The 25,949-nt window shown below is 34.9% G+C and overlaps 2 protein-coding genes across 4 annotated transcripts; both read right to left on the reverse strand.

Annotated features, from left to right (window-relative positions):
- Positions 1-233: 233 nt before the first annotated feature.
- On the reverse strand, positions 234-10,175 carry LOC145629263 (uncharacterized). The gene is made up of 12 exons (XM_081681809.1): positions 9,875-10,175; positions 7,972-8,036; positions 7,140-7,238; positions 6,853-6,985; positions 6,631-6,690; positions 5,266-5,325; positions 3,514-3,636; positions 2,965-3,036; positions 2,554-2,691; positions 1,905-2,060; positions 1,587-1,685; positions 234-583 (listed from the first exon to the last, which is right to left on the reverse strand). Exons 1-12 carry the CDS (start codon positions 10,097-10,099, stop codon positions 548-550), a joined length of 1,266 nt encoding a protein of 421 aa, XP_081537935.1. The 5' UTR covers positions 10,100-10,175; the 3' UTR covers positions 234-547.
- A 10,611-nt stretch (positions 10,176-20,786) lies between these two features.
- Positions 20,787-24,690, reverse strand: LOC145627192 (ubiquitin-like-specific protease 1C). Of its 3 annotated transcripts, XM_081679585.1 has the most exons (7): positions 24,377-24,690; positions 23,484-23,568; positions 23,354-23,379; positions 23,154-23,258; positions 23,011-23,068; positions 22,814-22,912; positions 20,787-21,054 (listed from the first exon to the last, which is right to left on the reverse strand). In XM_081679585.1, the coding sequence occupies exons 4-7, from the start codon at positions 23,240-23,242 to the stop codon at positions 20,962-20,964; spliced, it is 339 nt and encodes a 112-aa protein (XP_081535711.1). In that variant the 5' UTR covers positions 23,243-23,258; positions 23,354-23,379; positions 23,484-23,568; positions 24,377-24,690; the 3' UTR covers positions 20,787-20,961. The 3 variants fall into 3 exon arrangements, with proteins under 3 accessions (XP_081535711.1, XP_081535710.1, XP_081535709.1); XM_081679584.1 differs by lacking the exons at positions 23,484-23,568; positions 24,377-24,690 and having other exon boundaries at positions 20,787-21,045; positions 23,354-23,481; XM_081679583.1 differs by lacking the exons at positions 23,484-23,568; positions 24,377-24,690 and having other exon boundaries at positions 23,354-23,481.
- Between the last annotated feature and the right edge of the window lie 1,259 nt (positions 24,691-25,949).

Raw genomic sequence — 25,949 nt, forward strand, 5'->3', positions numbered from 1 at the left:
TGTGTTCTCTTTGTGCCATAACTTAGCTTGCTGCCTCCTATTGATAGTTTTGATGATTTGTCAATGGACAAGTAGAGCTGTACGACAGTCGACAGTCACTAATCACTCGTACACTAGTCCATACTGTGTTTCTAGGATTCCAACTGGCAGATAAGATGTGAAACAAGGGGTTTGGCCGGAAACATTATTTGGGTTAGTAAAAAGCTTTTATAGAACTTTGGAAATCAATCATCTGATGATAAAATATGAAATTATATATTTGAAATAATAACATGAAGCAATTTAGCTCAATGTTTTTACCAATAGTATATCCCTCTTCCTCAGTATAAAGCAAGGGGAATACGTCTGAAAAACTTGGGGTTACAAGGCTAGAATTGCTGGAAAACAGATCCAACCATCATCATGCTAAAACAAAGCTTGAAGACACAAAAGTAACTAAACTATAGATAACTGAGTGACTACTCCGACATGTACATATTATAACAATCTTCAGAAGCCACACCCTATCAAAAATACAACACCCTTGTTGACCTCGTATGATCTTTTTTCAAAAGAACCACCATCTCCGCTGCCTTGATTTCCGCTGCAATAGATATAACATCATTGTAAGAAATAGAAAATCTCAATGATGATGCAGAGGGATAACCCTGATCCAATCTGATCCAAGTCACACTACATATACATATATATATATGAAGTCCACAGGCTAAAACTGCTGTCTAAACAATTTATCTTAAGGGAGAAGTGATATCTTCGTCTCCAAGATCAGAAATCTTTTCCAGCCTTCTAAACAGGCACTATATTAGTATATTATAACACAAACATCACTTATTTCCCCCTTTATTTTTCCCCAAAATTTTATAATAAAGCTCCTTGAGATGGAAAAATTCATCTTAGTTCGCCATAATGTCATCTAACATTAAGGCCAATCTTTGGAATGGTTTTGGAATTTTCTTCCACAAACAATATTTTCAGCAATAACCAATAAATATATCTTCGAGAAGGTTGATTGTAGTCTGATATTAAACAATGTTCAATTATTTCAGCTATTATCTTGTCTTCAATGAAACTATTTGCCACAAATCCAGCACCATTTTGTTTTCACTTTTTTACTCTTTTGGACATTTCATAGCACTCTTTGTATCAGCTATGAACAAAAATCTCATGAATTTTATTCTATATAAAATTTATGTCCAGAAGAACAGATTCCACTGCCAACGGTCAAATCAATTTCTGTGCTTATTTCTTCACATTTTGAGGCAAAGTTCATTATTTTAATCATCATACGTATTTGACATAATGGTTCTTAGTATCAGAAAACTGAATGCCGTCCATTTGATTTCCTTGTCCCATATGTTGACATTCTACCAACAATAGATAGCAATAGCATATAAATAATATCCTAAAAGCAGTCATTTCCAATGCTGATTTAGGCTAAACAATTGCACTTACTTTTGTGAATTGTTAGCACATTTATACAGGAAAAACTACAGATAATGCCTAACCATTTGAATGAAAGAATTATTGCAGCGACTAATTCAAACAAAATAAATTTGAAAGTAGATTAGTGTTAGGATGGTACAAACCTTTCTGTCTTCAGCTGGTGGATGCATGATGATTGGTTGAGAAAGAGTGTCAACATTCTGAATATATGGTTGCACCTTCTCTTCCAACATCTCATTCAACTACACATTGAGAAAGACAAGCAGCATATTCAAAATGTTACCATGGAATTTTCTCCCCAAGAAAATACATAAGTAAAAAACTAACTTTAAGTCTATTCAGGAAAGTGGCAGATTAATTGCTTCTTTTGATATTCAATTGCAGATTTTCTACATAGATTAGTTCTTGGGTATGCTGCCATTTTTGAAATGAATTAATTGAAATGAATCGATATGACCAACCTTATTATGACGCCATTTTGCCTCCCATTGCGCATCCAAAATTTTTTCAGCAATCTCCCTTTGAGCGTTGAGGAGAAGAGTCATTTCATCCATCTTCTTCGGATCTTTAAGGTCATCCTTGTTCCAAGAAGATGCATCTAATGGAAGATTCAATTCCTGTAATTGCAAGGCATTTCAAGCATAGTAGTTAATCCAGACAATCATGCTTCAGTTATGCAGTTTCAGTTGAATAAAATTTACTCAATGAAATAGAGCATATCAAGCTCGTGAAAACATAGTTAGATCTTCTTGGCATATTTTCGTCCATAGTATAGATTTACAATTATGTTACTTCCTATTGAGAACAAATGGAAAGTAAAAATCCACTTGTTAACAAGAATAGAGTTTCCTACAACAGACTTGCATAAGTTTCAGAAAACAAGTTCCAACATTCACAGATTCTTAGCCAGGTGCCAGCTGCCATCTGCAAAGAGAATATATTTTCCAACAAAAGAACTGCATAAACCCACACACTAGTATAATTAGGGTTTTAGGTTACCAGTGCTTGACTAGACACCTGCTAGTTCCAGTTCTAGTTTTACTTAACTTCGGTTAATGTACATGTACTGTTTTACTTAGTAGATACAGTTATGCAAGTAACCATACTTACACCCCAATTTTTTGGTCGTGGGGGAGGATCAAGCTTCATAACTTCCATCTCTAGCGCTTTTTTGGCCTTGTAGTAAGGTACATTTTTTACAACGACAGGGTCATCTCTAGCCCGGGCAGGATCAAGCGTGACTAAGGCCTGTCATCAAAACATATAGAAACACCCTCTTTATAAATATTAGAGTACTATCTGAAACAAAAATACGATATTAAAGAGCTTCAACTTGCATCAAAACAACATAGATACACTTTAGTTCAAACATCATGAACGTAAGTCAAGCTTAACCAAGCTCAAACTTGACCCATATGGCCACATCATTAATGAAGTCTGCTTAAAAATTGAAAGACACGACAATTTGATGACCAAACTTTAATTCAGTAGCAAAATCAGGAAGAATCAAGGAAACCTTACTTGTTGCAAATGTTCCCATCCAGGCTGTCGTTGAGCCACTACATCTCGCAATTTATCATAGCGCATTGACTCCTATACAAAGAGAAAGAAACATCATACCAGAAACCAATCATGAGTCAAAGCAAGGAGTATCTAAATCCAGAAGAGAAAATGAAACTATATGCACTGGTGACAGTAGACACAAACTTTAGCATCATCATTCAAGTTCCTCTAAAATTTCAAAACTAAATAAAGTAGATCGCCCCAAATAATGCACTTGTTAATGAGAAAATATAAAAATTAAATCTTTAATCAAAGTACTTAGTGAGAGGAGAGGAAAGTCACGAGTACTTGATTAAACCAGTGATATTTTTAGTAAAGAAATTTAGAAAGATGGAATAACCAAGGAGATTGCAATTGATGGATTCTACATGTTAGCTCATTGCCAGTGGGTTAAAAATTTGTTTCTTAGGCGGTAGGTTCCAACAAAGCAAGCCTTGTGCCAGATATGAAGGAAAGCTTTATGCATTTTTGTCAAAAAGAATAGCGTAACAAGAAAGGACCTCAAACCTTGTATTGCCACCATATTTTCTGTTTGACTTCATCGTCAAAGTTGAATCCACCAACAATCTGTGGCATAGTTAGAAGCCAAAATGCAGCAATGCTTGGATCCTTCATGCTATGGATAATGTTCTGCAGAAAAATAAATAAATAAATATAAAAAAAATAATTATAATAAACAAGAGCAATTATGTTGGTGAACAAGGAGTGTAATCAAGAGCATATAAAGATTATAAACTATATCAAGCCCATAAAATGACGTGACACGTGTTGGGAAATCCAACTCTCACTTATTTGACATTCTCCTTAGTAATCTTGAACTTCAAAGAACAATGTCGGAGAGTATCAATAATATTTTGACTAGACTTCCATGTTGTGAAGTAGGATCATTTTGGAAATGACTAAGAACATAAGGATAACATAGGTAGTTTCCCTTTTTTTTAGGATCTGTTATAAGAAAGTGTACACAAGCGCTCAAGCTAGAGAGCCACTCATGATCCTACCTATAAAATATAACGTCAGGTTACCCAAACCCCAAATTAATGAAGCACCTGACACATTGCAATTTATGGTCATCATGAATCCATGCCCCAAAAATGTGTGTCAATTGCAGTTGGGATTTGGCAAAGAAAAGGATGCATCTTTATTAATCACTTATTATGCATAGAAACCAATGCTCCCTCTAGCCTCCAACAAAATATCAAATTTATATATGTGTGCTTCTCTGTGAAGATAACTTATCCTCCTGCTGTATATCTATCTGACTATCTTCTTGTTTTTAGAAAGATCTTTTTCACATGTATAATATTATATATATGTACATTTACAATGTGAAAACGGACAGTTTTGACACAAAAGGTCCAATGAAAGATAATTTTGCTGAGGCAATAACAAAGTAGAAGACATGCAACAATGTAAATTCTATGGTATAACTTTATACGATTACAAGCACACAAGTATCCAACCCTCAAGTGCACAAATATAATAATTCTTGGAGATTTGTGCACTTTAAACAGCCTAAATTGGATTAAACTTAAAAAATAAATAAATTAATTAAATTGCCATGTCCAACTCTCAAATGCATACCCATTGTCCCATACTCAGATCCTTGTTGAAGAGTCAAACTAAAGTAGTTCCCTCAACCCCGTCATTCTCTCTGAATTTGAGCACCCCAAAAGAATGTCATCTTATAGCAACACTTAAGAACCCATCACTATTCTTCTTACTCAAAAACTAGCAAAAACCAAGAAAATAATAAATGAATACGTTAAGTTTATTGTATTAATATGGTTACAATTACATTGGAGTACAAGAGGCTATGCCAAATCAAAATAGATAAGATAATTTATTCATTTTGTGTTGGCTGATTCCCCTATAGGTTATCAAAACTGATCTTTTGCTCTAAACTTAAAAGAAAATGAATAATACTGCAAATAGTGCAGACCATTGCCAATGCCATCCTGCAACACATTATAACAATGAACGCAACTCATGGGAAAAAGTATGCACACACTAACAAGAGGAACAGATTCTTATTCTTTCTTCTCACAAACCACCACTATATTTAAGCCAAGTTCAAGATAATGACAAGACAATTTATGTTGCAGATTTAAGAAACATTATAACATCGTAATTCTCAGAAATAAAGGGAAACCCTGCAGCACTTTAATGATGATACTGCAGAGCAGGAAGACAATAAGAGAGAAATATGTAGCTGAGAATGACCAAAGAAGATGAAGATCAATGAGCCATGGTACCTACCTCATATGGATAGTCCATTTTTTTTAAGACATTATAAGCTTTCCATGGAGGCTCCATAATCTGAAAAGGAAAACACAAGAGATATTATTGGCAAACACATGCAGTGTCTTGCAAGAGATATTCGCTATTCTCATAAAAAGAATATAGCTTTGCAATATATGATTGCTAAGAATTCATTATATCAAAATAAAGAACTATTCAGAAGCATAGTGTTATTTGAATGCCTATTCTTCTTCATAACATGTTCACACAGTTGCACATAGAACTACTCTGGGCCACTAGATTTGAGTATACAGACGGTTTTCATATTGTCTCCACTACAATAGGAGACTTGATCGACCATAGCCCCATACTGATTTTTGAAGAGAGCTTTTTAAACAATGCTTTTTTTCCAGCATATTTCAGTGCACATGATTGGAGAAACTGGAGTGTTTTAACCAAGTATAAGCCTGTAATACTCCAAACAAACTACATAGCATTCATCCAGCTGCGGTGTTTTAACAGATTAGCTTTGACACTTGTTTAATGGTTGATATGTTGATAACAACATTATTAGATTCTGTAGTTTTTATTCTTTTGCCTATTACTTCAATATTTCTGTTCTTCCTCGGACCTTAATACTTTCAGAAATCATTTCATTTGTTTTTCCCCCCTTAAGATTGTTCGAACATGGAAAAAGATTCAGGATACCATCTAACATGTCTTCATACAATGCATACATATCCACTGCATAATTCACCATTTGATTAAGCACGTATGTAGTTTATCTAGAATTCATATCCAAATACAAAAGAATTGATGCATACATATCAAATTGTGGAAGCTGTAATTTCTGAAAATGTGTAGGTCCAATCAATCTGGCATAGGGAGGCCATGAAAATGGTATTTCAGTGGTGATAAATCAAGCAAAGTTGTTGCAATTCTATGATTTTATATTAATATGTTTCTAGATTTTTATTAATTACACCTTTTCCTATAAGATGGTGTCTGGTGTCTCCATGAAGTGAAAGTTCCGAGCACGTTGTTTCAACTCTTTGAGCCCATGTGATGACTGATGAAGAAGGAGATTGCAAGAGGAAAAAGAGGGGTCCATGTGAATAGGAGAGAGATAGAGAGAAATAACATGCAAATTATAATGCTGCAATTATTCATAAATTTATTAGAAAGGAAAGTGTTGCATTAACAACATCAAATGGAGGCAGTAAGAAGGAATTTGACACCAAATATGGGATCTCCACAAGACTGATAAGATTGCAAGAAAAAAGATAAAGAACAACAATCAGCAAATCTATGGCTCATAATCAGAAGCCGGGTATGGAAGTGCTTTAAGGGGCTAAAAATTGATCAGGCATTTACGACACTTACATCATCAGCAGAGATTCGTATTTGTAGTTTGTTCTTACATTCAGGACATTTCATCACACCCTGTTATAACATCCAAAAAATCACAGTAATTGAGAGATTCCATATATTGCAGAAAGATAGGGGAGTAAAGGGCCAGAGATTTGAGATGAAAAAAAAAACACAAGAAATAGTTAGGCCCAAACATATAACACCACTGCAATAATAAGAACTAAGAAGTCTTACGGTTCCATCACAAGTAGGACACTCCTTCGATGGCAATGGTGTATGCAAATCAATGGCTGAAGGAATATGAAACAACTCGGCTTGATTATTAGCAATTGCATCCGCAACTGACTCAGCAGTTGGTTTTTCTCCACTGCCAAAACATATTACAGACATTGTCAGAGTAACTCGTAGCATTTCAATCAAGCAACAAAAGTTTTCCCATTCCTACTGTCTGAAGATGCTAGGGAACATATGCCAGGAAAGAAAAAAATAAATAAATAAAACAAGAAAAGGCTTAGGCCTACCTTTTCAAGGTGTAACTTTTCACTTGATAGTGTACCTGCCCACTGCCTCTGCACATTGTACACCGTAATGCCTGCCATCCACTACAGGTTCGGCAATCTCTACAATAGAAAAGGGGAACAAAACAATAGAACGTCTTAGATGAGTATTACTAATTGCGTCAAAAGCCCGCACTATAAAAAAAAAAGTCCATATGTTTAAAAAGTCTACGCTATGTTTGGATAATTATAGTGAAAGGAAAGGGAGGGAAAGGAAAAAGAGGGAAGGGAAAGGGAGGTGAGGGGAGGGAGGAGGTGACTTTCTATTTTCCTTTCAAATCTCTCCAACAATGGAGAGATTTGGTTTATTGAAAGGAGAAGGAAAATGGATCCTTCCAATTCCCTCCCCTTCCCTCCTTCCGTTGATTATCCAAACAATGGATGATGCTTCCCACCTTTTCTCTTCTCTTCCTTTCCCTCCAATTCTCTCTATCCAAACATAGTGTAAGCATTTAAAACCTCTCAATTTTATGGTAACATATTGTTTCCATCTCTTAGACAAAAGAGCTGCAAGCAAAATAAAATGTGACCAAAAAAAATGTGGCAAGGTTATATCCGGGCATAGTACCAAGAATATTTTCTCTTGAACCACTTGCAAAGGGGGTGGGGAAGCCTGATATTGTTATAATACAAAATGGATAAGTTTTATCGCCCATGTATGTCATAATTGATACCTACGTTAAGCTTAAAAAACCCCAATTTTAATGTCAAAAACTCTTTTCATGTAAAAGCTCAAAAGCCGAAAGCAATAGCACGATTTGCATAACTAAGAAACTGGAAGGTAGGTCTTAAGCACCTCTGACATATCACTTTCTTCCCCAGCTCAAATGCAATATCCCAAGTTCCAAGAGTAGCAACTGCCTGAAAGAGCATACAGAATATTTAGCAAGCACATCAATCAGAGCTTTAGAGCTTAAAATTCAATCATCATCATCAATGCACTCTACATAGTCTACAAAATAACTTTGTTGAGTTTCAATTTCCTTATCCTGCAAAAGTTTCTAACTCAGTGTCAGTGGTCCCCCAAGCAAAAAATAACACCATCAAGGTAAAGCCTCTTTATGGGCAAAGAGCACCATACTGAGATTAACTTTAAGGTAATAATATGTAAAAAAGATGACAAGCATGTAGACATAAGTGAAAAAAACAACCACAATAGAAAAGGAGACAATCAAGAACATCAGACAATGAGGGACTAGTACAATATACAACAGAGCAACTACTAATTGTGGAATCTCAAATGTAGCTTTTGCTGAAGTACATACATGTGTGTCGTGCACAATTTGGAGAAAAAGAGAATATATATAACCACCTTATAAGTCTTGGGAGTTACATTTCAGATGCCAATTTTTTATGGAGAGTCATTTTGGCTTACAAGAAGTCTGTAATCTATGCTGATCTATGAGACCATGCCATAATACAACTGGAGTTATTACAATTATTACTAAGTTTAGATTTTGAATCCCGAGCGGAGAAGCAGAATAACTTGACAGTCTTTCCAAAAAGAAAAACTTACTCGGCTTACAAATTTATTGAAAATCTAACAGGTTAGCTTGAAGTTGATCAGATGGAGCTTAAGAGGATAAGACCCCTAGTTAACTAATGCCTGATGATCAGGTACATATCGGTTTCACAATGGATAGTTGTGTTTCTCATTGCCAATATTAGGAATGATATTTCACTAAGTCTTATGATTGATCAAACTCTCTTCAATTCTTTATCATTATTTTAATTCCTGGTTTTTGCAATATCAAAAGTTTAAAGGGTAAAAAAAACCAAGGTTGACTTGTTTGATAATTTGAGCCTTGAATCATGCAATTATATGAGAATTTGGCCTTTACTAACCCTAATGAGTTTTCTCGTATGTTGCATTTCTTATTAGCTTCAGTTGATAGGGCACTATAATGTTAAGGGAGAGTGTTATACCCCTTACATGTGTTAAAAGAATATAACATTATTATAAGCAAATGGATTTATACATCACCGGTGTATCTTCAGATAAAAAGTTTTGATCGGTTTTGGAGGCTTATGTTTGGAAATATATAAAAGTTAACATGGTACGAGAGCCAGGACTGATATGTTTGATGATCCCAGCCTATAATCATGCAATTGTATAGGGATTTGGCCTTAACCAACCTGAATAAACATTCTAGTTGTTTATATCCAATTTGCTATAGTGAATAGTGCACTCATATGTGAGTGGGAGTGCCACCCCCCTTTGGGGGGGAGGATCCAGATATTAAACCCCATATATGTGTGGTGTACAAATGAAAATGACCTCATTAGAAGCACACTAAATTACTCATCCCATAGCCAATTCGTCTCGAAATTACACCACACTCGGGCTCGAAAGTTCGTTGTTCAAGGGTATTAACCCCAGATAATTTTTAATGCTCGCTCATAAATTTAACACCTAGCATCCCCACAAAACACTTCATCAAAACAACAATTTCCAAGCCGACTCAATACTAGTACTATGTAAAATGTCAATAGAAATTCACGCCCAACAAGCAAAACTAAGCACCCAATTCTAATAAAAACTGCAAAGAACCTAACCATTCAACATTCTCAAACAATCCCAGAAAATACCCACCAAACAAACTCTAAATTATCACTAAATAATCAACCAGAAGCTTAAAATCTTCAAAACCCACTACCAAAAAAGAGATTTAAAAAAAGGGGTAAGTGCTAAAACTTACAAATATAGTAGTGTAGGAAACTTTGGAGATGAATTCTGGAATACCAAAACCTCGAGGGGCAGAACCAGCAATGCCATAAGCAATGGTGAAAGGAGAGAGAACAACCCTTAAAGGGAATTCGAAAACGTCAATAACTTGCTGACCATAATGGTGAGTGAAGTTTTTGTATTGGGTATCGGCGAATTGCTTCACCTGCTCAACTAGCTTGCCTGTTCCTCTCGACATGGATGGATGGCCTTATCGAGAGGAGGAGGAGAGAGAAAATGAGAAAGAGATTGTGTTACTTCACTGACCCATTTTTTGCAACTTCAGTACTTCACTTTACTTGATGTTGTTCCAAAAAAAAAAAAAAAAAAAAAAAAAAAAAAAAAAAAAAAGTGTATTTGTTACGCAAAGCGGAATACTTGCGTTATTGTTTTGCTAATTCCAAGCTCAATTCGGACCCTTAAGGTCTAAAATGACCCCTAAAACCTTAATCGAAGATTTTTCAATATGTAAACCGATGAAAAAATTTAATCAAGCTGCAATTTACAATTTATACGAACTTTTGGGCTGCAATTTGCAAATTTTCCCAAAATTAATATTGTTCTTTCCTCTTGCTTTGCTCTTGTCACAAGTAACATCACCGAGAGCACCAACCTTGCCTATAATAATTTTGTTCCTTTTGTTGCTTTCATTATGCGTTGTTCTTTCATTTCCATAAAGGTTATAGGGGTCATTTTATTCTTCCGTTAAGGTTTTATGGGTCACTTTAGTTTTTAAGGGTCCAAATTGAGCTTATAATTGGCAAAAAATTAACGTAAGTGTCTTGTTTTGCGTATAAAAAAATGTATTGATTTGTGTGTAACTATCATTTTGCCCAAAAAACAAGGCACTTACATTAATTGTTTGTCAATTTCGAGCCCAATTTGCTCCCTTAAGCACTAAAACGACCCTTAAAACGTTAACGGGATATTTTTTTTGGCACACAAATTGAGAAAAGTTTGGACTAGGTGGCAATTAACAAGTTATTAACACATTTGGACTACTATTTGCAATTTTTTTAAAATAGCAATAATTTGCAAAACATACATTTTAAATGACTGTAATTGACAAATTTTTCAAAAAAAAAAGTTTAATAACGAGATACATACGTAGGAGAAACGTTTCACTTAGAAAATATATTGAGGAGTATTTTAGACCTGGCAAATGGGTCGTTTGGGTCAGGCTAATTTGGGTCGGGTCAATATCGGGTCAGCTAATATTTGGGTCGGGTTCTGGTTGGGTCAATTCGGGTTCCGAGTAACTTCGGGTTAGGTCAATTTAGGTTTCGGGTCAAGTTCGGATTTGGTCAATTTGGTTAGGGTCCATTTTAAGGACCCATTTTCGGGTCAATTTTGGGCCGAGTCAATTTCGGGTTGAGTCAATTCGAGGTGTGTCAGTTCGGGTTGGGTCAATTCTAAGGACCAACTAGAATAAGTCCCACGTCGGGTTTAACAAAATATTTTAATGAATTATAATGTTAATTCAATGTCTACCAAAAAATAATCCTTATATTTTTAAATGAAATTGAAAAGGTTTAAATCTTAATTTATACTCGGAATTGAGCCTCAAATCCACATTATACCAAAGGTAGAACACCAAAAAACAAGGTAAAAATGTAGAAAAATATTTTATACAATAAAAATATGAAAATTATGCGAATATTTTTTTAGGAAAAAAATCACAATTATAGAAGTGAATTACAATTATATAAAGAAATGAATATTTTTTTAGGAAGTGAATAAAAAAAAAAAAGAAATTTTGACATTTGCTACCAGGAAAAACACCCCGATTCAAATTTGCTATCTGTGAGGCGTCGTTCGAAGTGTGCCTACGTTAAGCATGTTGTGAATATGCTTGGCACTCATAGGAAGTGGGAATTGACATACGATTAGGGAGACGATTAGGGACAAGGAAAGTAGGGAGCCGCCAACAAGTTTTTAAGGAAGTTGTAAACCGTTCACGGATCATAAAAGGCAACCACAAATAAAGGGACAACGAAAGGCAATAACGATTGACCTGTGAAGGTTACACCCCATTCATAATCCATGAGATTACTAACTCCATATGGTTCTAAAACCACGAAAGGATGATCGGGGATGATGGTACGAAGTGAGTCATGGAGTCACATTCGCCCGTATTGGCCTCGACTCGATTCTTATAGTGAAAAGTGATTCCTACGATCTCAAAGGCATGCAAACAAAATATTCAATTTGCTCCAAAGTATTATTATGCTAAATTGGTTGAATATTAATGCACCACATAATTCTAAAATATTAGTGATCACTTGATTAAACAACAAGATTAAAAAGGAACCCAAACCGGTTGTCCAAATTATCTTATTAGGCTTGATTTTCAATTACATATTCCCTTAAAACATGCAATATGGTGATCATAAAAAATATAATAGAATAAACATTAATATTGGAAGCAATTTAACAATAATAGCGTTAGTCAAATCAAATATATAAATAAACCTAATCATGATACTAGCAATATAAAAATAAAATAAGAGTAATTAAATTAATTAATTACTCACATTCTGCGTGTTCCTTTGAATTGCTACAACATGAATAAATTGTTAGTAACTTCAATAAAAAAAAAATATAAATCAAATGGAAATTAGGTGATTTGGTCCAAACCCTCAGTTATTTATACCTTTCACGGCTTGGTTTAAGGACGGAACCTCGAGTTAAGTATGGACTCCTTGGAGTGCTTAAGGGAAGAATGGTGCAATTAAGAATATAGGTTTAAGGCTTAGAATAGGAGAGAGAGAAGAGAATGATTTTTGGTGTAAAAGAGAGAAAGAGAGAATGATTTGATGCCCCGAACTGTAAAAAGGAGGGGGGTATTTATAGGGAAAATGAGCAGAGGGAACACACGGAACCCTAAAAAGATAAAAACTCTAAAAATTAATGCCGCGACACGGGGGAATATTGTGTGATGCGGAAAATAATTAGGCTACGGGAGATAAAACGCATGAAGGGTTTACGCGGAAAGGACACGGAGCTACCCCGTGTCACGGTGAAAAAATCACGTGGGGAATGACGCGGAAAAGCACCGTGTCATGGTATGTGTACCGCGACACGGTACAGACTGCCGTGACACGGTACCAAATCCCGTGCCACGTCACTATCCCCCGCGACGCGGTGCTTTTGTTGCTTGCGCGACGACTCCAGTTTTTTACGCGTTTTTAAAATTGCGATAACTTTTGATCCGTAACTCAGAATAAGGCATATAATATATCATTGGAAATCTTATCAAATCTACTTTCCAAACCAATTAGAATCAGTTAAAAATAATTTTTAGATTTTAAGATATGGTTGTTTTAGTAGAAGGGTGTCGGTTTTGGGCCGAGTTTAGTGTTTGGCTCATATCTTCTTCGTTTTAAATCGGAATTGGGCTTATGATATATTGTTGGAAAGTTTATTTCAAGGCCTATCCAACCAAATAATAATTGGATCAAAATTATTAAGCCACAAAATCAGTTACTCTCAGTTTTGCGATGTGGACATGAAAAGTGGAAAACAAGTTTTGGTTTAGGGAAATGAGCTAGGAAATGGATTGGTTTATTAAATGTATTGAATGGAAACATGGATTTAAGTACTCCAAAGATTTAATACTCAACTCAACCAATAATGGCGGTGAAAGGTTGTTCATCGTCAGGTTAGTTTTGGGGAGACATTTTTAGGTGTCTACACTACCGTTTTCATTTTTTTATTTTTACTTTGCTACCACCTAAATCAGAGTTTGTTAGAAATTACTACCCGATGCCTTACACCGTAACTATTTTCGTCAGTGAGGTCCAACCACCATCCAGCCACCCCCTCCCCCTCAATTTCCACCCCTCCCCCTCCCCCTGCCCCATTGTTCAGCCGCCCAAAGCTACGCCCGGCGCTAGTAGAAAAAACGCTATTCGTAACTAATAAAAATAAGCTTTTTGTAACCAACATTGGCCGTTACAAGTACTGGGGTTACAAATAGTCCTGTCAGTTGTAACGGACATTGTCCATTACAAATGGGTACCTATTCGTAACCAACAATTCAATTGTTAGTTACAAATAGTTATGTATTTGTAACGGACATTTAATATGTTTGTTACAAACAGGTAAATATTTGTAACCCACAATTGATATGTCAGTTACAAATAGGTACCTAGTTGTAACGGACATGTCAATTGTTGGTTACAAATGCTCATTTTTGATATTAAAAAAAAAAAAATACCTAGCAAATGCTAGGTCGATATAACTTTATTATTATTATTATTATTATTATTATTATTATTAAGGGCACTAATTCAACAATAAAAAAAATAATAAATAGGTGAATATTCTGGGGAATAATAATCTTTTCAATTAATACAAACTAAATTATATTCTATCTCTACATCATTTCAGTACAAGAGATTATGCTTAAAAAATGGTCTAAAAAAGTAAAAAGTGCCTATATACTTATATAGCTCCCATCATAGTTTGTCACGTTGGGCTTAAACGCTTAGTATAAGCTTCACAAATGTTGTTAAGCTCCTTTCCCTGTGCAAACACATAAAAACAAATAATAAAAAAAATGAGACTTTTAAATTAGATCATAGGGAAATGATAGATTTGTTCAAAAGGGTAATTTATACGTTATATATCTAAGTTAGCGCACAATTGCGGTCTAAATAATCTAAAATTACTAATTTATATATTCCGAATAAAAAAAAAATCTCAAGTCACTAATGTTCAACCATAAGCATTTAGCAAGAGTCAATGATAATTAAGGACTTTAATTTTTCTAGATTACAAAAAAAAAAAAAAAATCAAAATTAACTAACTCACATAAATCGGATACCACAACACATAGTCGATGAACAATGGGAAATTTGCTCATAATTCTAACCACAATTTCGCATAAATCAAGAACACCCAAAAAGTAACAACACCCATCTAAAATCACATAGAATCAAAAGAGATCTGAGAAATTTTCCCTTATGGGTAAGAAATAGTAAACCCTAAAATCCAAATTTTCTTTTTTTTTTAAAAAAACTCTGAGCTCAACTCACAGTCAAATACCCATATAAACAACATAAAGCTCAATTGATTGATAACAAACAACGAATATTTGCCGAAACAATCCCCAAATTAATTTAAATTCAAAAATATATATTCATACCTGAATTCATAATCACCATTAAAGACATATATTGTTAACAGTGGCTATGGTTGATGGTGAAGCTCGATTGTTGATGATAATAGCTCATGGCGGTGTGTGCTCGTGGAGGAGAGAATTGCTAAGAGGTTGAGGGAAAGAAGAGAGTGAAGAAGGGAGGAGGACAGAGATATTCGAGATTCGAGAGGAACAAATAAAGGAAGCTCAGAGTGAAAGAGGGGAGAAAGAAGAGAATGGAGGAGGAGAAAGAAACAAATCAGAAAGAAAATAAGGGGGAAGGGGGCGGCTGTAGTAGTGTAGTGGTAGTTAGGGTTATGAGAGTAATGGACTTTGGGCCGTTATAAGAGTATATAAAAATATCCTTCCTATTTGTAACCAACATTATGATGTCCGTTACGAATAGGATGTATTTGTAACCAACATTATGATGTCCGTTACGAATAGGATGTATTTGTAACCAACATTATGTTGTTAGCTACAAATACTATTCTATTTGTAACAGACATAGCTAATGTTGGTTACAAATATAGTATTTGTAACTAAAAAACACCTGTTGGTTACAACTAAGGCGTTACAAATAGCGTTTTTCTACTAGTGGCGCTTACCCCCTCCCTTTCCCCCACCCACGAAGCTAACCCCCCACCCACCGAAGCCAACTGTAATACCTCGTTTTTTTATGCGTATTTTAATTAAAATAAGTATTTTGAGAAGTATTTAATTAATGACAGGGTAAAGTTGTATCCCCTAATAAAAAATAATACCTAAATCACTAACTACAGTAGATAGGGAAGTAGGGTCGATCTCCACAGGGAAAACAAGTCTTTTTACTCCTAATTAAATATTATAATCTAAATTATTTAAGTAACCAATATTAAAGTTGAATAAGACTAAACTAAAAAGAGTAGGACAAGGGAGAAAATAATATATAAAGGATCTAGGGCATAGGTTCACCAATAAATAATACTCCGGGGTAAAATAGGGTAATCAATCATTGACATGGCATAGATAACATGATTAACAGGCTCTCGCAATTTATTAATCAACATAGATCTAACAGGCTCTCGCAATTTACTAGATCTAAGTTCTCATTGAAAATAGCCTTTAATATCAAATTAACATCTGCTCGATTCATCAATTTAATATTGCTATACTTTTACAAGCCGCAATTGTAAAACATTAAAACAATCCAATAAGAAATTATCATGCAAAACCAACAATCAATAATAGTCAATCATCAATGCATCAATTAACCAGATTGTAAAGGGCTCTCGCTACTTATTACAATCACACAATTAATTTATCGGTATTAAATCTCATCTCTCGAATCTTGACTTAACCATTTATAAATTAATTTGCCTATTGAAACTAGACCTAAACATTAATTCTCATCTCTCGATTCTTGAATCAATATTGTCAAACTCATGCATAAAAGATAGGCCTAATCTAGTCACAGAGCATTAAATCAATCAATAGGAAATTAATCTAGCATTGATAATCAACAACAATAATTTATCCCTTCATATTATTTATTAGATCCCCATAAACCCTAGAAATTGAACTACTCACACATATTAAAAACTAAACTAATCAAAATAATAAAATAAATCATGATCAAAGGAATAAAATAATTAACTAAGATTAAGGGAAGAGAAATCGTTACCAAAATAAATCTGGAATTAACGAAAGAATTAAGAACAAAAGTTTAGAGAGAGATTAAGAGAGAGAAAACTAAGTAGAGAGAGAAAGTCTAAGAGAAAAGATTAAGAGAAGAAGAAGTAGAAGATACTGATTAATCTGTACAAAAACGTATTTAAACAAAACTAAAAACAACTCCTAATTAGAAACTAATTGCTCGACAAAAACACTTCTCCAGAAACACGCGCCCGATCGGGCTAAAGGCCACCTGATCGGGCGCGCCTTTTTTCTCGCATGCTCTTCTCGCTGCATCGCCCGATCGTGCTAAGCCTCGCACGATCGGGCGCGCCTCAGCTTGCTGCGCATCCTGCCCTTGCACGCATCCGCCCGATCGGGCGTATGCTTGCCCGATCGGGTCCGGTCTTCTTCTCTAAGGCTTGGACTTCGATTGGGCTAGATTTCTCGGCCCAATCCATATTTCCTCCCGGGTCTCGAATACATGGTCCAATTGCCTCGTGATCCAAATAACCGAGCCCTTAATCACCGGCTCGATGGCTCTAGCCGGCCTTGGGCTCCAAAAATAGTCGTGTTCCTCCAATGCTCGTAGTCGCTTCATAAAAATCCCGGGAAAATGCTCCAAAGGTGCAATTCCCTGCAAAACTTAACCAAAACTACGAAAACACTAGAAAACACATATTAGTAATAAAAGTGGCCCTAAAGGGCCAAAAACACTACTAATTATGACCAAGGGACGGGGGTAAAATACCATATAAAATAGACATATCAATTAAATTGAATAGTTTTATTTAAAGTCTTTTAATTATTTATTTTAATGAGTTTGGAAATATTATATAAAAAGGAAAGTTTATTTAACTAATTATTTTATTTAAGTTGGGGTTTAATTTAAGAAAATTTTAATTTAGTAAAGTTTTATTAGGGGGGGATTAGGAAAATTAGAAAAGGAAAGTTTAGGGAGAAGGGTTTCTAGAGAATGGGTATAAATATTCAACACTTGAGGCAAATCAAACTTTGTCCATAGTGGAGAAAACCCAAGGTAAACTTCTCTCCCTTTTCTCTTTATTTTTCTTTCTTTTTCTCCGTTCCCCTTTTTGGCTCCCTTTCACCGCCGACCACCACCACCAGCGGTGGCCGCCAACAGCGCCAACCGCCAGCAGCAGCCATGGTGGCTATCGGCTGCTGCATCTTTTCGAACAAAAAAATAATAAACTTTGCTTTAAAAATTTGTTTAATCTAGATCTAATTATTAATTATGAGTTTTGTAATTTGATTATTGATGATTGATTATGAGTATTATGTTCATTAATTTTTCGGATTTTATTTTAAATTGAAAAGCCCTAATTTTTTAAACCCTAGGTTCTTGAATTATGAATTATTGAAGGATTATGATGTAAAATGGTCTAAACCTTTAATTAAAGTGTTTTAAGGCTTAATTACAGCAAGTTTTCATTAAAATATACTGCTGGAATTTCTGGTAGTGCATTGACAATCAAGTTTCTTTAAGGAATTTGATGTTTTAAATATAATTTCAGCTTATTTTAATTAAATTATGAAAGGTTTTATAATAGTATATATTGCTGGAAATTTGTGTAGAGAGGATTTTAATACTCTTTTATGATTTTAAATTGTAGGAGACTTTGAAGTGAGCGATTTGTATTAGTCGTGGCGATTTTAAGATCGTATACAAGGTACGTTCGCGTACTTAGCATAATTTTATTGATGTAGTAGCATACTAAATGTGTTTAATTGATTACAAGTACTATCATGCTAGATTTGGAATGAAAATTATGATTTGGATGATATTGGTGATTGAATTATGACGCATGATTTATTTGTAATAGAGTAACTAGTTTAAATCCCGTGCAACGCACGGTTTTTACTTAATCAAATTATGAATCAGTGAATTATAATGTTAATACAACAATAATTTTTTTTTTCCAAAAAAAAAAAAATATTTTTAATAGAAACAAATACTTGAATTTCTTTTCAAAAAAAAAAAAAAACTTGAATTAATATTATATTGTTATAAAAAGTTATTGATTATTAAACATTAAAAAAAATAAAAATTTAATGATTATAGTGTTTTATATGAGAATGAAATGTATAATTATAACCCGTGCAATGTAATTATATACCCATATGTCCCTATTTTGTTGGCATGTTTTGACCGGCACAATATTTTATAGCATACTATAATTGACACAATGTTTTACAAATTTAATTGACTAATTTTTATGAAAATTAATAATCATGATTTTTTCATTTTGTTTTATATTTATGTTTATAGTTATTGAATTGTAATGTTATTACTCCGTATTATAAAAAAAAAATTCAATAATTATATAATAATAGCTAAAGTATCAAATCCTGGTTAGAGCAAAAAAAACTTTCAAAGAAGAAATACGTTGTAGAATGATACAAAGTACGGGAGTAATACATTTTATTATTCTAATATATTACCTTATTATGTGTTTGTTTATTATAGAAAAATACCTATTATAAAAAAGGAAAAATTGCTCCCATTAATCTGAACTTTGCCTCGTCCGCCGAAAATAATCCCAACTTTCGTTTATTATCTATTGCACAAAACTTTGGGGGGTATTAATTTTCGTTGCACCCAATTTACCTGCAACCGGTTAATCCGGTCAACATTTGTGTGTTACATTTTTTTGGACACGTGTCACTACATGAATGGTCAAATAAAAATAATTTAAAAAAAACAAAATTTAAAAAAAAAAAAAACAAAATTAAAAAAAAAAAAACAAAATTTAAAAAAAAACAAAATTTAAAAAAAAAAAAAAAAACCCAGCCACCCTTAACGGCAGCCACCCCTTAACGGCAGCCACCATTAATGGCAGTGGGGGAGGATATAGGAAGGGAGGCCGGATTTGGGTCGGAAACGAAGGGGAAGGGGGCGAAAACGGCGGGGAGGGGGAAACGACAAAAACGAAGGGGAAGGGGAAGGGGAAGGGGATTCGGGTCGGAAAACGGCGGGGAGAGGGGAGTGACGGAGGAAATAGGGGTGGGGGAGGGGTTTTCGGGGGTGGGGAAAGGGAAAGGGGGAGTTTTGAGGGAAGGGGGAGGGTTGTGCGGCGGTTTCCGGGAGTGAGGGAGGGGTTTTCGGGGGTGGGGGAATGGTTTTCGGGGGTGGGGGAAGGGAAAGGGTGGGTTTCGAGGTAGGGGGAAGGCTGGGCGGCGGTTTCCGGCAACAGAGGAGGGGTTTTTCGAGGGTGGGGGTGATTTTCCGGCGTGGTGGGGGTGGGGGTGTGGTGGCAGCCGCTGGGCTTGGGTGGTTTGTGGGTTTTTTTTATATTTTTTTGTTTTTTGTTTTTTTTAATTAAAAAAAAATAATTAAGCCAATCATACTCTGACACGTGTCTAGGTAACTTGCTACATCAGGTTAGATGACCTGTTGGGTGCAACGAAAATTAATACCCCCCCAAAGTTCGGTGCAATAGATAATAAACGAAAGTTGGGATTATTTTCGGCGGACGAGGCAAGGTTCAGATTAATGGGAGCAATTTTTCCTATAAAAAATATGAAAGATATGCATATAGAATATATTTCGTATATAGTTGCCAAATTGAAAGTTAAATATCATAGGATATATAAAATAATATTAATGAAGATTTTGTACAAAAAAAAAATGGAAAGAAAAAAGTGGCGGGAAATTTTTTAATCAGAACATGACAAGTGCACTAGACGAAAAATGCAATTGGCCACCGGTTGAAAACCCCCCATTGCCACCGGTTTTGAACCGGTGGTCATTTGGGGGGTGGCAATAAATCAACAAATGGCCACCGGTTCAAAACCGGTGGCAATAGTGGTCATGGCCACCGGTTAACCGGTGGTAATACTAATTATGGCCACCGGTTAACCGGTGGCAATAAAAAAATGGCGCCTTTTTTTAGCTGCTGAAGGTAGACTATTGCCACCGGTTCGAACCGGTAAACCGGTGGCAATAAAAGGATCTTTTTTTTTTTTTTTTTTTTTTGGCCTGCAATTATTCCTGCAACTGATCCTGCTATAATATTCTGGCATATTATTCCTTAAAATTCTGCCATAATATAATTATTAATAATAATCATAACAAGAATTAAAAATATATATTTAGACTACTTTTATAATTAAAATCTAAATGCAATACAACAAATTAAATAAAGTGTGATATATAAATAAATACAAACAATACTAATAACTAGTCAATATTGTAGTTTAAAAGTTAATAATAAACAAAGTATAAATTCAAAATGATGCCACATTTACAAATTGAAGGTGATGAAAGATGCCAACATGTCTCGAACTTCATTAAGCTCCTTGCTAGTTAACGGATCCCCCTTTTTCACCTTGCAAAACTTGGAATATATATTAAATTATGTTAGAATAAATTAAAAACATTTGCATTTTCATCCAAAATAGCCAAAATAAGGCCTATTTGACTTCTACTTGCCCATTTTCTACATTTTTAAACAAATGACCAAGTTCTTTCTCATAACATGTCAATTATACATGGTTATAGGTGGCTAAGCCTTGAAATCAAAGGAAAAGGGCATTTTACTAAGTTTAAGGTCTCAATTTCATCCAAAATAGCCAAAGTAAGGCCTATTTGACTTCTACTTGCCCATTTTCTACATTTTTCAACAAATGACCAAGTTCTTTCTCATAACATGTCAATTATACATGGTTATAGGTGGCTAAGCCTTGAAATCAAAGGAAAAGGGCATTTTACTAAGTTTAAGGTCGCATTTTCATTCAAAATAGCCAAAATAAGGCCTATTTGACTTCTACTTGCCCATTTTCTACATTTTTAAACAAATGATTAAGTTCTTTCTCATAACATGTCAATTATACATAGTTATAGGTGGCTAGGCCTTGAAATCACAGAAAAAGGGCATTTGACTAAGTTTAAGGTCTCATTTTCATCCAAAATAGCCAAAATAAGGCCTATTTGACTTCTACTTGCCCATTTTCTACATTTTTAAACAAATGACCAAGTCATTTCTCATAACATGACAATTATACATATTTATAGGTGGCTAAGCATTGAAATCACAGAAAAAGGGCATTTGACTAAGTTTAAGGTCTCATTTTCATCCAAAATAGCCAAAATAAGGCCTATTTGACTTCTACTTGCCCATTTTCTACATTTTTAAACAAATGACCAAGTCATTTCTCATAACATGACAATTATACATAGTTATAGGTGGCTAAGCATTGAAATCAAAAGAAAAGGGCATTTTACTAAGTTTAAGGTCTCAATTTCATCCAAAATAGCCAAAATAAGGCCTATTTGACTTCTACTTGCCCATTTTCTACATTTTTAAACAAATGACCAAGTTCTTTCTCATAACATTTCAATTATACATGGTTATAGGTGTCTAAGCCTTGAAATCAAAGGGAAAGGGCATTTTACTAAGTTTAAGGTCTCATTTTCATCCAAAATAGCCAAAATAAGGCCTATTTGACTTCTACTTGCCCATTTTCTACATTTTTAAACAAATGACCAAGTTCTTTCTCATAACATGTCAATTATACTTAGTTATAAGTGGCTAAGCCTTGAAATCAAAGAAAAAGGGCATTTTACTAAGTTTAAGGTCTCATTTTCATCCAAAATAGCCAAAATAAGGCCTATTTGACTTCTACTTGCCCATTTTCTACATTTTTAAACAAATGACCAAGTCATTTCTCATAACATGATAATTATACATAGTTATAGGTGGCTAAGCATTGAAATCAAAAGAAAAGGGCATTTTACTAAGTTTAAGGTCTCAATTTCATCCAAAATAGCCAAAATAAGGCCTATTTGACTTCTACTTGCCCATTTTCTACATTTTTAAACAAATGACCAAGTTCTTTCTCATAACATTTCAATTATACATGGTTATAGGTGGCTAAGCCTTGAAATCAAAGGGAAAGGGCATTTTACTAAGTTTAAGGTCTCATTTTCATCCAAAATAGCCAAAATAAGGCCTATTTGACTTCTACTTGCCCATTTTCTACATTTTTAAACAAATGACCAAGTTCTTTCTCATAACATGTCAATTATACTTAGTTATAAGTGGCTAAGCCTTGAAATCAAAGAAAAAGGGCATTTTACTAAGTTTAAGGTCGTACCTCATCAAGATGTATGGAGTTTGAACAATGAGTCGCTATCTCAAGCATGAATCTCATCACGTATAATCCACAATCAACTCCATTATCTTGTTGTGGGCACTAGCATAGGAACAAATCAAATGAATCAAACGTCACATAAAACCCACAATTGTTTTAGCACTGTTTATTAAGATAATCACAATATGATGTGGCATTACCATAGGTGATTTCCATGTAGGACCCCGTGGAGCACGACCATGTATCTTCTTCATAATACTACAGGAAAGTAAAATCAAATTTGATTAGTTTGACTACTAAATGAGTTAGGTTAAGATACTCAACACTAGGTAGCTATATTTACTTTTGTAGTACAGACATCACGAGGTACTTCTTTGTTGATCGAGCTGAATCAAGGTGAAAGATTGTGTTATTAGCAGGACAAATCACCATGAGGAACCAATGATACCTACATAAATTCACAATACACAAACACATCAATAATTAGGGTACAACAAATAATTCAAATGTAGAAAGAATTGAATTACACATGGTTAAACGTACTCCTCATAACATGGGGCGAATATGAACTTGTCTCCCGCACGCATTGATTCCCGAATATCATGAACAAACTTTTATCAAATAGATAAATAGAAAGAAATATATATAGCTCCATAAAGTTTATAGTTCATACCAATATAGCAAGTATAATGGATGTAATGTCTCGAATTTCCCACTTGAATAGCTAATAAACTTGTGCTTCACTTCATAATATGAATCTACAAAAATAAAAAATAAAACAAAAAATAAAAGTTAGTAATTTTGTCAATAACTATAAAACCACCTAAAATTACACATTAAAACATACAACCAAATTCAACTAATTAATTAACAAGGTTACTAATAATCTCTACTTTATTCAAAATTTCCTAATTAAACCTAACAATCAATTCAAAATTTCCTAATAAAACCTAACAATCAATTTAACTAAGAAAATCTCCAACATCCAAACAAATAGACACCAAGCGTGGTCTAAGATGTGTATTTTCGGAAATTAGAGTTCATTTTAACATTTCTAATTCTCAATTATCGTGTGGAGGTCATACAGTTGTCAGTTATGCTAATATTTTAGTACAGAAATCACAGATTAGTTGAAATCTGCCATGTTCCTTCGCATCAACAAAACTACAAAACTACTAAGTGCAATTCTCTTTAAAGTACTTCAAAAAGAGATATAGTGAGAGGTCCAATTCTCTCCCAACTATTGTGTCTTCTTCTCCACTTTCAAATTTTTAATTGTTCTTGTTTGTTCATCTTAATCACTCTAAAAACAATAATACAAAACTAAGATATCAGATAACAACTACAGCCACAAATGCTTGAACACATAATTTCTCTGCCAATCACCAAAATATCAAGTAATTGCAGTTTTTTTTTTCAATTAACCTAATTCATGAACAAATAATCAATTTGTTGCATTCTAAAGATACACACAATTAATCAATTTCTTGCATTCTAAAGATGCATTCTCTCAACTTTTAACCCTAACAACAACAACAAAAACATCAGAAATTCAGAAATAATTACCGTCAAGTAATTGCAATTTTGAACGGTGGCTGTGGGATGGTGGTGCCGTGGCTGTGGGATGGTGGTGCGGTGGCTGTGGCGTCAGTGCGGACAGGTGGTGGACGGACCACGCACCTGGTCAGTGGTGGAGGGAGTTCCCCCGACAATTCGAAGCTAGCCTGTGGTGCGCGCTGCTTTGCTCACAGGTGGAGGAGGTTCGGAGGGAGTGCGGAGCTGGTGGAAGGTGGTGCGGCGTCGCTGGTGGAGTGTGTGGTGGTAGGGTTTGGATGGTGGTGCGGCGTCACTGGTGGCTCGTACTACTGGAGTTTTGCTTTGAAGAATAAAATAGTGAAGTATATGGGGGGAAAGAGAAGAAGAAGCTAATTAAAGGGCCGCGCGTACAACAATTGCCACCGATTCAAAACCGGTGGCCTTAAGCATTATTGCCACGGGTTCGGTTTGAACCGGTGGCAATAATAAATACCTTATTCCCGGCCATTTTTTAAACCACCGGTTTTCAAAAACCGGTGGCCTTTAAGCGGTGGCCATTTCAATTTTTCTACTAGTGGTGTCATGTCAGATTCGCTTTTAGTATTATGTAATTGATGGATGGAAAATTATAGTTTGAAATATTGTTTATGAACCACACTTTTATTTATGGCATGATAGAGAGCATGTTTAATTAAACTAAATGTTTAATTTGGTTTGGAATATTAAAAGAGAATTTTATTATGGTTCATATAATTTTTATTGATGCTTTAAGTTTGGGAAAGAAGCTATGTAAGTGTCTATGTACACGAGGAATAAAGTACAAGTTGGTGCCTTAGTGCACTTAAGGTGTTTTTAACACAGAGGGATAAGATTTGTGGCGCTTAATGCATTTAAGGTGTCATTGACACCGAGATAGATTAAAAAAGGGTTCAACATTAAATATTATGTGGTCACTAATTATTCAAGAATTAAATTAAAGTGCTTAATTGTTTGAATAATCATGATGTTTGATGTTGTTATGTTTTGAGAGTCATCACCAAGTTAATAATTTTTAAAGAACGTAAAGTGAAAGAGTGATGTATTCATTTTATATAGTATTTTACCTCCGTCCCTTGGTCATAATTAGTAGTGTTTTTGGCTCTTTAGAGCCACTTTTATTACTAATTGGTGTTTTCTAGTGTTTTCGTAGATTTGGTTGACTTTTGCAGGGATTTATGCTTTTGGAGTATTTTCCCGAGATATTTAGGAGCAATCACGAGCACTGGAGAAGCACGACCAGATTTTATAGCCCAGGGCCGGTTGGAGCCATCGAACCGGTGATTAAAGGCTCGGTAGAGGTGATACCGGGGCGTTTGGACCGAGTATTCAAGACCCAAAGAGGAAACCCAGATTGGCCCGAAGAATTGGAGCCCAATCGAAGTCCAAATATTGGCCCAAATGATCCGCCCGGCCAAAAAGGCTGGCGCCCGGAGGCGCGCCCGGCCGGGCGGGAGGAGCGCCCGGTGACGCGCCCGGCCGGGCGCGAGATAGCTATTAAAGATAAAAAGGCGCGCCCGATCGGGTAGCTCTTCCGGTGCAGGTGGCAGTGGAGGTGCGGGCTTCG

This window comes from Chenopodium album, chromosome 4 (genome assembly GCF_948465745.1).
Source record: "Chenopodium album chromosome 4, dcCheAlbu1.1, whole genome shotgun sequence".
NCBI lineage: Eukaryota > Viridiplantae > Streptophyta > Magnoliopsida > Caryophyllales > Amaranthaceae > Chenopodium > Chenopodium album.

Coding starts and splice junctions, on each gene's coding strand:
- LOC145629263 (XM_081681809.1), bottom strand. CDS start 10,099: ATGTCGAGAGGAACAGGCAAGCTAGTTGAGCAGGTGAAGCAATTCGCC. Junction 7,239..7,971: donor AAGAAAGTGATATGTCAGAG/GTGCTTAAGACC, acceptor TTTCTATTGTAG/AGATTGCCGAACCTGTAGTG. Junction 6,691..6,852: donor GTCCTACTTGTGATGGAACC/GTAAGACTTCTT, acceptor ATGTTATAACAG/GGTGTGATGAAATGTCCTGA.
- LOC145627192 (XM_081679583.1), bottom strand. CDS start 23,397: ATGCGTGCGGGAGACAAGTTCATATTCGCCCCATGTTATGAGGA. Junction 23,259..23,353: donor TTCGCCCCATGTTATGAGGA/GTACGTTTAACC, acceptor GAATTTATGTAG/GTATCATTGGTTCCTCATGG. Junction 21,055..22,813: donor ACTCCATACATCTTGATGAG/GTACGACCTTAA, acceptor ATATATTCCAAG/TTTTGCAAGGTGAAAAAGGG.